General features: G+C 38.4%; 1 protein-coding gene across 1 annotated transcript in view; it reads left to right on the top strand.

The window, feature by feature from the left end:
- The window catches only part of SGCD (sarcoglycan delta), a 639,197-nt gene that overhangs the window by 480,873 nt on the left and 145,749 nt on the right, over positions 1-12,575 (top strand). The window contains exon 5 of the mRNA XM_007946410.2: positions 8,331-8,403. Within this exon, the coding sequence (XP_007944601.1) occupies positions 8,331-8,403 (73 nt within the window). The remainder of the gene's footprint in view (positions 1-8,330; positions 8,404-12,575) is intronic.

Genomic DNA, 12,575 nt, shown 5'->3' with positions numbered 1-12,575 from the left:
CACATGTTCAAAGAAGACCACATTCTCTCAATATGCTTTTAGTGAGCTCCTCTTATGTGCTGCCGCTGTTGTTGTTATGTGCTGTTGAGTTGGCCTCGACTCATAGCAACCCGTCCTTGGGTTTCCGAGGTGTTACCACTACTGAAGTAGATTGCCCAACCTTCCTTCCAAGGAGTGGCTGGTGGGTTTGAACTGGTTATCATTCTGGTTAGTAGTCAAGTGTCTTAGGCACTATATTACCAGAGCTCCTTCTTATGTGCTGGATGACTTTATTATAACCCTGGACCTTTCTTGAAGTGGCTTCAAATAATGGAGAGCTAAGGGTCACCAACTTCAGGAGACTAGACCCTTCTTTAGCCTAGTACAGCCAGACACAAGTAAAAGATTATGTTAGTTTTCATCATTATATATGGCAAATGAAGAAACAGGCTGAGCACAAAGTTTAAATGAGATAAAGACAGTGGCCCAGGATTTCAAGGCTCATTTTACATGAGAAAATGTCATTCCTCATTTTTAGATTTTTGTCTAAATAAATTTAATATATTTCATCTAATGTGCAGGTATTTTTCCCATAGTCAAAAAGTTGTAAAATATGTGTTCTTTGGCTTCAAAAGTCTCAAAAATTTATGGTAAGAGTGGATATAACACATAGGTGAAAATGTAAGCTACATTGTATTATAATAACAGTTCAAATAATGAAAGTTGTCCATGAGCATGCTGACTGGCATCTTGTCAAAGTAGATAGTTATGACTATTGTTGTTGTTGATATGTGCCATTGAGTTGGACCCGATTCATAGTGATACCTCCTTGGATTTCCAAAGTGATACCACTACAGAAGTAGATTGCCCAACCTATGGTATTGAAAAGTGTTAGTGATTATTTCTATTGCAATTTTCATGGGAATCTTGGTAGAAGAAGGGGAGGTTTGAGATAGGGTGAAGAGTGTGGACAATATAAAACAAATAACCAGCTATCATAGTTAAGGTTGTGTGTCAACTTTGCCTGGCCCTGGTTTTGAGTGGCTGGACAGCTGGATGTAGTTATTCCCTATGATAAATTGTAACCATCTCCATGGTGGAATCTGCTGTGAGTAGCTAAGTAGTTGATTTCGGGATGTGGTTTACTTCCAGTATATATGGTGAAGCTTTCAGAAAAGTCTGTAGCTTTTTGGCACATTTGGATCCTGCATTTGGCCAAGTTTTCATCCCAATAAGTGTCCTCCGTGTTGCCTGCCAGTTTGGGGTTTGTGTCATTTTACCTGTTGATCTTGGGTTCATCAACCTCAGCAACCAGCAGCTTCAGGAGGTGGAAGAAGCCTCTAGCTTGCTCCAGTGGGCCTGGAACAACAGGCAGAGCTGAAGCCCAAGGTCCAGTGGCCTAGAGCCAGCACTCTGAATTCAGATTTCTAGCCTCCTAAACTGTAAGAGAATAAATTCCTATTTGTTAAAGGCATGCATTTGTGGTATTTCAGTTATAACACCACTAGAAAACTAATATACCATCCTTCTCCTACTGAGATACATAATTGTTTCTTTTAATCATATGTATATATATATGTAGGGTTCAATTGGTTAAGAACTATGCAGCTCTAAGAATTTCAAAAAGAAGTTTCTTCTAATTACAACAGTGACAGATGGGAACTTCTCAAAGACAGGTTGGAGGTGGCACAGAGAGATGGATAAAGGCATGCTCTTGGGTCTGAGACAGTCTGGGCCACATCCTGATGCAGCATGCACTGTCATGTGACTTTAGCAGGGCTTGTTCATTACTAGGTAGCCCCCATAGTGCTTGTGTTCTGGGTACATGTTAAAAAAAAGAAAACAAAAAGTTGCCATTAAGTCAATTCTTACTCAGAAGCACCTCATGTGCAGAGTAAAACTGCTCCTTCATGGGGTTTTTAAGTCTGTGAACTTTGGAAAGCAGATCACCAGACCTTTCTTTCAAGGTGCCTCTAGGTGAGTTTAAACTTCCCACCTTTTTGGTTAGTAGCCAAATGCTTAGCTGTTTGCACCACCCAAGGACTACTGGGTACTTCTCACAGGCCCCAGAATTGTTAAAGAAATGAAATATATACTCTGCAAAATCAAATTTAATTCATGTTTAACAACAGCTAAATGATGGTAACAATTATAGTTAACACCATCCAGCATATTCATATTTAGTTATAGAGAATGCAATAAAATTTAAATCATAAGAGCAAAATGAATAATTTATTTGTAACACAACAACTGTGAACATTCTTATGAAATTTACATAAAAATATTTAACGGGGTCTGTGGGTACATTAAGGAGCCCTGGTGGCACAGTGCTTTAAAGCACATAGATGCTAACCAAATGGGGAGTGGTTTGAACCCAACAGCCATTCTGCAGGAGAAAGATGTGGAAGTCTGCTTCTGTAAAAGTTTACAGCCCGGTAAAGCCTATGAGGCAGTTCTACTCTATCCTATAGGATTGCTATAGTGCTGCCAAGAGTCAGAATTATTTTGAATCTAGTGGTTTTCTGTTTTTTTTTATTGAATACATTAAGGATCCCTGGTGGCACAGTGGTTAAGCACTTGGTTGCTAACCAAAAAGTCAGCAGCTCTAATCCACCAGCCACTCTGAGGAAGAAAGATATGGAAGTCTGCTTCCATAAATATAGTTTTGGAAACCCTATAGGGCCATTCTACTCTGTCCTGTGGGGTCTCTATGATTTGGAATGAACTCGGTGGCAATGGGCTTATTTGTTTGTTTGTTATTTTTGTAGGTATATTTGGAAGAAAGTCCTGGTGATCTACTTTAGAAAAATCAGTCATTGAAACTACATGGAGCACTGTTCTGCTCTCAAATACACAGGGTCACCATAGGGTGAAATTGACTCCACAACTAGTTAGGTTGGTGGGTACATTTTTATATATTTGAAGTAATGTGTTTTGAAGAGTTGAAAAGAGTGCCTATGGACCAAGAAAGATCTTAAATGACCCCATGTTTAATCTTTCTATGCCTATTGTGGGAGCTCTGGTAGCATAATGGTTAAGGCACTTGACTGCTAACCAGAAGGCTGGCGGTTCAAACCCACCAGCCACTCCTCGGAAGGAAGGTTGGGCAATCCTACTTCCGTAGTGATACTGCCTCGGAAACCCAAGGAGGGGTCGCTATGAGTCAGGGCTGACTCGACGGCACATAACAACAACAACAACAACATGCCTATTGTATCTGTCATTTTTGTAGGTGTTGTTGCAAAGAATAAATGAACTAGTACATATGAAGTATATGTGATGGTGTTTAGCATGTAGGAGTCACTCAAAATGTTAGCTTTAGAACAATAATATTATACATCAAAACATTCCTTTATAAATGACTGTGTGCAGTAAAATCTGTGAAAGGTGAAACCTGTGTAAGGCAGGCATCTGTCAGAGAAGGAAACTTAAACATTTTCCATTGACAGAGAGCAATTTTAAAATGGTAAGACCACATTATTTCAAGGTAGAAAATTTATGAGACCCAGAAAAAAGAAAAAAAAAAAGACAGTCCCTTCTCGTTCTGGCTCTCACAGGTTTCACTGTATAATGTTAAGATGAGGCATTATTTCCTGTTTTCACTTGCATTAGTCTGTTACTCATCAAAAAAGATTAAGTATTTCTATAGTTTGCTGTAAAAACTATTTGTGTTTCAGTCTGTCATGATAACTACTGTGCTGGCTTGTGCATTATTGTGATACTAGAAGCTATATTACTGATATTTCAAATACCAGGAGGGCTACCATGGAGGAGAGGTTTCATCAGACCTTCCAGAATAACACAGACTAGGAAAGAGGGCATGGTGATCTACTTCTAAAAAAGTCAGCCAGTGCAAACATTATGAATAACAGCAGAATATTATCTGATATAGTGCTGGAAGAGTAGCTCCTCATATTGAAGGCACTCAAACTACAACTGGGAAAGAGCTGCCTCCTCAAAGTAGAGTTGACTAATGACACAGATGGAGTAAAGCTTTTGAGACATTCATTTCCTTATGTGTTTTGCATGATTCAAAATAAGAAGAAATAGCTGCAAACATACATTAATAATTCAGACATGGAATGTATGAAGTATGAATCTAAGAAAATTGGAAATCATCAAAAATGAAATGGAACACTTGGAGATAGATATTCTAGACATCAGTGAACTGAAATGGGATATTATTGACCATTTTGAATCAGATAAACATATCATCTACTATGCTGGGAATGACAAATTGAAAAGGAATAGAGTAACCTTCCTTTGCAAAAAGAACATCTCATGATCTATCCTGTAGTACAATACTGTCAATGATAGGACAATATCCATACACTTACAAGGTAGACCCCTTAAAAATTGAACTATTATTCAAATTTACCTACTAACCACTAATTCCAAAGATGAAGATATTAAAGATTTTTACCAACTTCTTCAGTCTGAAATTGATCAAACATATAGTCATGATACATTGATAATTATTGGTGCTTCTAATATGAAAGTTGGAAACAAACAAGGATTAGTGGTCAGAAAATAAGGCTTTGGTGGTAGAATTTTGCAAGACCAATGACCTGTTCATTAGAAATACCTTTTTCTCAACAATGTAAATGGTGACTATACATGCAAACCTCACCAGGTGGAATATACAGGAATGAAATTGACTAAATCTGTGGACAGAGACATTGGAGAAACTCAACATCGTCAGTCAGAACAATGTCAGTGCTCATCTGCAGAACAGACCATCAACTGCTCATATGAAAGTTCAAGTTGAAGCTAAACAAAATGAAAACAAGCCCACAAGAGCTGTATATGAACTTGACTATATCTTTAGAGACTATGGTAGTTAAATTTATATGTCAACTTGGTTTGGCCTGGTTTTGAGTGGCTGGGCAGCTGGATGTAGTAATTCCCTATGATGAGACTGGTAATCAACTCCATGGTGGAACATGCTGTGAGCAGCTGAGTAGCAGCCTTAGGGATGGGGTCTGCTTCCAGTATATAAGAAGCTTTGAGAAAGGTCTCTGAGCTTTGGCACATCTGGGTCCTGCATTTGGCCAAGTCTTCATGTCAGTGGTCTCCCATATTGTCTGCTGATCTTGAGACTGTTTCTGGACTTGAACTAGTGGCCTGCCATGTTGCTTGATAATCTGGGGACTGTGCTATTTTACTTGTCAACTTTGGGTTTGTCAGCCTCAGCAGCCAGCAGCTGCCTGAATTAAGGAAGAGGCATATCTGAAGCCCAAGGTCAAGGTGGGCCCCTAGATCTGGCACTTTGAACTCAGACTTCTAGCTTCCTAAACTGTAAGAGAATAAATCCCTGTTTGTGAAAGTCATCCACGTTTGATATTTTCTATTACAACAGCACTAGAGAACCAAAACAGAGACCATCTGAAGAATAAATTTGACACATTAAACACCAGTGACTGAAGACTAGATGAATTGTGGGATGACATCAAGAACATTATACATGAATAGAGCAAAAGTTCATTAAAAAGACAGTAAAGAAAGAAAAGACCAAAATGGATGTCAGAAGAGACTCTTGAATGTAGAGTAGCTAAAGCGACTGGAAGAAATGATGAAGTAAAAGCTGAATGGAAGAGTTCACAGGGCAGCTCAAGATGACAAAATAAAGTATTATAATGAAACATGCAAAGACCTGAAGTTAGAAAACTAAAAGGGAAGAACATGCTTGGCATTTCTCAAGCTGAAAGTATTACATAAAAAATTCAGGCTTCAAGTTGCAGTATCTACAGGCAAATATTGAATGATGAAGGAAACATCAAAAGAAGATGGAAGGAATACACAGAATCAATGTACCAAAAAGAATTAGTCAACATTTAACTATTCTAGAAGATAATATTCAAGAAGAGATGGTATTGAAGGAAGAAATCTAAGATGCACTGAAGGCACTGGCTGGAAACAAGGATTCAGGAACTGATCTAAAGTGAGATGTTTTAATAAATGAATGCAGTGCTGGAAGCATTCTCTCTTCTATACCAAGAAATATGGAAGGAAACTACCTGACCAACTGATTGGAAAAGATCCATATTTGTGTCCATTCCAATCACCAATGGGATGTGGAAATTTTCAGATAATATCTTTAATATCACATGCAAGTAAAATTTTACTAAAAATAATTCAGAAATGGTTGCACCAACACATCAGTGCTATGTTGGTGCTAGAAATTCAAGCTGAGCTCAGAAGAGGATGTGGAAAGAGGGATATCATTGTTGATGTTAGCTGGTTCATGGCTAAAAGCAGAGAGACTATCAGAAAAAAAAATGTTTACCTGTGTTTTATTGTGCTAAGACTGTGTGGATCATAAAAATTATGGATAACATTACAGAGAATGGCAATTCTAGAACATTTAATTGTGCTCATGAAGAATCTGTATATAAATCAAAAGGTAGTCATTTGATTAGAATAAGGAGGTATTGCATAGTTTAAAGTATGGAAAGATATGCAGCAGTGTTGTATCTTTTCACCATACTTATTCAGTCTGTAGGAGCAAATAATCTGAGAAGCTAGACTACATGAAGAATGCCGCATCAGGACTGAATGAAGACTCTTAACAACTTGCGATATGCAGATAACACAACCTCACTTGCTGAAAGCAAAGCGGACTTGAAACATTTACTAATGAAGATCAAAGACCTCAGCCTTCATTATGGATTACATCTCAACATAAAGAAAACAAAAATACTTACAACTGTACCAGTAACATAACATCATGATAAATGGAGAAAAGATTGACGTTGTCAAGAATTTCATTTTACTTGGATCAGCAATCAACACCCATGAGAGCACCAGTCAAGAAATCAAATGATATATTGCCTTGAGCTGCAAAAGATCTCTTTAAAGAAGTGTTAAAAAGCAAAAATATCACTTTGAGGACTAAGGTTCTTAGACTCAAGTCATGGTATCTTTAATTAGCTCATACACATGTGAAAGCTGGACAAATTCTGAATAAGGAAGACCAGAGAAGATTTGACGCATTTGAATTATGATGTTAGTGAAGAATATTGAATATACCATGGACTGCCAGGAAAACAAATCTGTCTTGGGAGAAATAGTCAGAATGCTTAGAAAAGGAGGATGGTGAAGCTTACTCTCAGGTACCTTGGAGATGATAGTTCCCTGGAGAAGGACATCATACTTGGTAAAGAAGAACATCAGCAAAAAAGAGGATTACACTCAACAAGATGGAATGTCACAGTGGCTACAGCAGTGGGCTCAAACATAGCAACAATTGTGAGAATAGTGCAGGACTAGGCCCTGTTTTGTTCTGCTGTACACAGGGTCACTGTGAGTGGGAACCAACTCTATGGTACGTAACAAAAATATAATTTGCTACAAAAGGAAGATATCAGGTCTTTTTCTTATAATCATCACTATCCAGGATAAATCTAGATTATGAATGTAAGTGATCAATAGGGAATTTCTATACCTCATAACAATGTAAGTGGATTCTTGACATTCACACATGAATCATTCCACCCTCCTTATAGCATTAAAGTACACCAGATGTATAAAAATAAACATGTTTTCCTTAAGGTACAGGATACTGCCTTAGCTTATTTTAATTGAAGAACTAATATCCAGTGCAATTGTGTGTGATAAACTGAGGTTTAAATGACTTGGAAACACTTTGGAGTGGGGAAATCAAATAATAACAATCTTTATGACTGGAATGGTTCAGCTGGTGTTGACAAGTTGTAAAGATAAAAGCTTCTAGTAAAGTCAAGAGCCTAGATTAGATCAGGGATCAATGCTAATCCTCAAAGTGTAAAGGCACTGCACTTCAAATGATTTCTCATTGTGTTCTGTTTTAAGATAAGAGAGTTTAACTTTACTGAAAAACTTTTGCTGAATTGTTATGACCCAAATACAGTTATCATATTTTCTAACATCTAAACCCCTGCTTAAATTTCATGTTTTATGATTTGTGCCCTGCATTGCGTCAAGAGAGCTTCAGCTGATGGTGTGCAAAATATTTGCAGTTGGATGACTATTCGTAGCTTATGAGAGATAAGAAACAGACCATTGCCATTTCTAGTTACCCCCCCCCCTTTTTTTTTTCTTTTCCCTCCATGATGGAATGTGCCTCCTGGCCTCACTTTGATCTCTGCAAGAACACTTTCAAAAGAATTTCCTTGTTTTTTCAATGGCCATTTGCATTAGTTGATTCAGTGCTCTTCTATCATGAAGCCCTAAAGCCAGTGGCAAAATATGTGTGAATTGGGTTGTGAAAAGGATTCACTACATTTAGCTCCAATCAGTGTGCTGATTGTGCCCCCAGGTGAGTTGTCCAACATTTCCAACTTGTGTTTGTTTTTTTTCTTTTGTTCTTGCAGGAGCGGAGGGGACAGTGTTCCCTAAATCTATAGAAACACCTAATGTCAGGGCTGACCCCTTCAAGGAACTAAGGTAAGCTTTTGACTTTGGTTTGCACTGATTGGTGGCATTTTGCTTTCTGTATGCAACTGGCTGATGCTTCATTTTGAATATACAGCATAAAAGTGTCATAATATGAGTACATAGCCTGAGAGAGGGGTAGGGGTGAAAATAAACTACAACCAAGAGAGAATTTTCTCTGACAACTTAAGAATATCAAGGGTCTAGAGAGGAAGTGGACAGTCTTGTAACTGTGAAATATGGAATTTGTTGATTTGCAGTGGTTGTTTCTGGTAATATTTTGTGGTAACAAAAACCTATCCAGTAGAAACAGGAATGATGTAATACTAGATCTTCCTTCTGTGAAGAAGGTATTTTATGTACTGGTGTTAACCTTTAGCTCTCTGTAAAAGTGCTGCTTTAGCAGATAATATTTTCTCACCAACAACTGTGGAAAACAAAAAAGAGCAATGATTGACGGCTAGCTAGAAAGCTAGATGATAGATAGATAGATAGATAGAGTGGTAGTTAAATTTGTATGTCAATTTGACTGGGCCTGGTTGAGTGGCTGGGCAGCTGGTGGTGGTTATTCCTCATGATGAGACTGGCAGTCAACTCCATGGTGGGATCGTGGAAGCCAGGCTGAAAATAGTCACGCTAGTACTACAAGCAGCTGAGTATGTGCTTTGGGTATGTGGTCTGCCTCCCACATATAAGAAGCAGCTTTGGGAATGGTCTCTAGCTTATGGCATGCTTGGACCCTGCATGTAGCCATGTCATTGTTCAGCAGCCTGCCATGCTCTGCCGACTTTGGGACTTACAATGGACTTGAATTAATGGCCTACCATGTAGTTTGGTAACATAGGGACTATACCTTTTTACTTGTCAACCTTGGCCTTCTCAGCCTCAGCAGCCAGCAGCTGTCTGAGTGAAGAAATGCCTCTAGCTTTGGTGGGCCAGGAGCTGGATGCAGAGCTGAAGCCCAAGGCTGAGGGACTTTCACCCAGCCCCTAGGGCCTGGCACTTTGAACTTGGACTTAAAGTTTCCAAACTGTAAGAGAATAAACTCCTGTTTGTTAAGGCCATCCCATTTGTGGTATATTCTTGTCAGAGCAGCAGTAGGTAACCACAACAGATAGGGTAGTAGATGAAGAAATAATGGTCTGAAGACCGTTCTAGCCACCAAAAGAACATTCCTCACCTCCAAAAGAGCAGCACATAAAAATGGTATGTTGATGCAAATGCAACTGTAAATTTTATTGCAGTGAAAAATTTAGTGAATACTGGCTTTCTTCACTTTCTGTTGTTATTTTAACAAAACCAATCATAAATCACCATGTGACCATAAATAACATGAATGATTTCATAATAGGCGTCAAGCATAGACAAATGTATTTGCATTGCACAAGTCATACCTGCTCTTTCACAGCACAATTCCAAGATCTATGTTTTGCTAAAACAGCAACACCCATGTTGGAGCTTGTGTTTCCCTAAAGAGAAAAGTGTTCTCAGTAAGTAGAAAATATATCATTTCATTACAAAACCCCAAAACCCGTAGCCTTCATGAAAACCCTGTGAATTTTATAAATGTAGGGAATTAAATTGGGAATTAAATTGAGGAAGAGGATAATTGTTGAAAAATGAAAAGAAGCTTTTCATAACAAAATCCCATATACAGTGGCTGTATTTTAAGATTACACAGCACCCTGCAAAGTTGTATTAACATGACTATTTTCAGCCTGGCTTCCATGAGCCAGATTTTCTGCTAACTAGATTGGTGTTTCATATGAAGAACAAAAACTGGAATCTTTTAAAGAAATCCAGCCAAGAAATCCTGTATCTTAGGATTCTAGGGGAGCAGGTTTTCTGAGATGCAATCACTCCTTGTGTCTGTGAAGTAAGGGCACTTTCAAGACAAGTTAATGGGTAGCCTGATGCCATTTCTTGCCAGAGTCCTCCTAAGGAGCCAATGTGTTGCAGAACTAGTCTGTAATTAGTGCTGATCACCCTAAAGAAAGTTGCACTCTGAATGGGGGAAAAAAAAAACAAGAACACTGCCATTCAATCAATTCTGACTCATAGAGACCCTATAGGATGGGGTAGAATGCCCCATAGGGTTTCCAAGGTTGTAAATCTTTACACCTTATTTTTTTCCTGTGGAGTATCTAGTGAGTTCCAACCACAGACCTTTGGTTAGTAGCTGTATGCTTTAACCATTACCCTCCAGAGCTCCTGTCACAATGAAACTGAACCCTAAATACAGCACAGCAATTTTTCTATAGAAAAAATTCTCCCTTGCCTGGAGAATTTGGGGAATATTAAAAGAAAGTATTTAGGCTAACTTGATTTTAAGCAGAAAAATCTTTGTAGATAAAAAAAAAACAAGCAAACCAACCACCCAAAAACAGCTCTCCATGCCTCAGCCTACTTGTGAGGTACATCCTAAAGAACATAGACTGTTTACTCCTACAGTGTTATAGACATAATTTTAGTCTTCTGTACACAAGCTGTTGTTACATTTGTGGTTAAGTATTCAGCTACTAACACAAAGGTTTGCAGTTCAAATCTACCACTTCATTCTACAGGTGGAAGATGTACAGTCTGCTTCCATAAAGGTTAACAGCCTTGGAAACCCTATAGGGTGGTTCTACTTTGTCCTATAGGTTCAGTATGAGTCAGAATCAACTCAACAGCCATGCATTTTTGTGGAAAGGGGCAGTACACAACCAGGAAACTCTGGAACTTGCCTAAAAAAAGATTAAACCTCCAAAATTCACAAGTAAATTTCCTAAGCCTAGTGCAATGAAATAAAGACATTAGATAGTTGCTGCATTTTCATCACTTATTCTAAAGTTATAGGCATTTCTAACTAGGTTAGAAATACAATTTTTATAGGAAGCATAAAACTATTTTAATATGTATTGCTAAAATTCTTCTTAGGTTTGTCCCTGTTCAAATCGTTCTAACACTTGAGAGCCTGGACTAAGTTAGGCTCCTAAAATCATTTATTTGGTCCCTTCATCCTTCTAGAATTCTTTTTTTTTTTTTTTTTTTCTTATTTTGTGGGAGAGTCTCTGAGCAACTGAGAGATAATCAAATGTGATTAATTGATTAACCCAGGCCAAAGCCTCTGTGAATGTTTCCCATTTGTCATTTAATGGTGCCACATGTTTCTCCGTACTGTTGAATAGTATTGATCTTGGATATTGAGTAAATGGGTAATTAATTTGATGACTAAAACCTTCTGGCCCCTGGTTTTGGAATTGAATCAGTTTTGCTTGGCCACATTAGCACTGGTATGTCCTCCAACTTTAGGAAAGTAGAGTAAGGAAGGGAGGTCCTGGGACTTTTACCAGCAGGTGAAGATGAGGGAACTGTGTGGATAAAGCAGAAGCTGTCCATTCATGGAAGATAGCCTGAAGAACAAGAGCATTGTGCTGGGAGTCATCCACTGAAAACTCACCATGTGGTCTGAACCCACTGTGTGACATAATCCTGGAGCCCTGCTACTGTACATTTTACATTAACAGAAGAATTGCAAAATTCATATAGATTGTGCCTAAGTACCCTATTTTCCCCAATGTTAGCATATTAGTTGTATGTTTATCAAATCTAAGAAATTAACAATTAGTTCCATAATATTGCACTTTGCATAAGATTTGTTTTAAAGGATTGTTATTGTTATTAGCTGCCATGGAGTTGGCCCCTGACTGAGGGCAACCCCATGCATGACAGCATCAGACCATTGTGATTCAGAGGGTTTTCATTGGCTGATATTTAGATCTCCAGGCCTTTCTTCCTAGTCCATCTTAGTCTGCAAGCTCCATTGAAACCTGGTCAGCATCATAGCAACATGCAAGCCTCCACTGACAGGCAGCTGGTGGCATTGACTAGGACTCAAACCCAGAATAGAGTCACCTAAATGTTTTATACAATAAAGTATATATTAAAAAGACAATATATAAAATATATTATATTTTAGACAATATATAAATATTATAGACATATAAATATATATAGACAATATATGGGAGCTCTGGTAGCATAGTGGCTAAGACATTTGCCTGCTAACCAGACGGCTGGCGGTTCAAACCCACCAGCCACTCCCCGCTCCTCGGAAGGAAGGTTGGGCAATCCTACTTCCGTAGTGATACTGCCTCGGAAGCCCAAGGAGGGGTCGCTATGAGTCGGGTTTGACTCAACGG

The sequence above is a fragment of the Orycteropus afer genome, unplaced genomic scaffold (genome assembly GCF_000298275.1).
Source record: "Orycteropus afer afer isolate SDZICR_OR568_19922 unplaced genomic scaffold, OryAfe1.0 scaffold00160, whole genome shotgun sequence".
NCBI classification, from domain to species: Eukaryota; Metazoa; Chordata; class Mammalia; order Tubulidentata; family Orycteropodidae; genus Orycteropus; species Orycteropus afer.
This window is presented reverse-complemented; position numbering and strand designations above follow the sequence as displayed.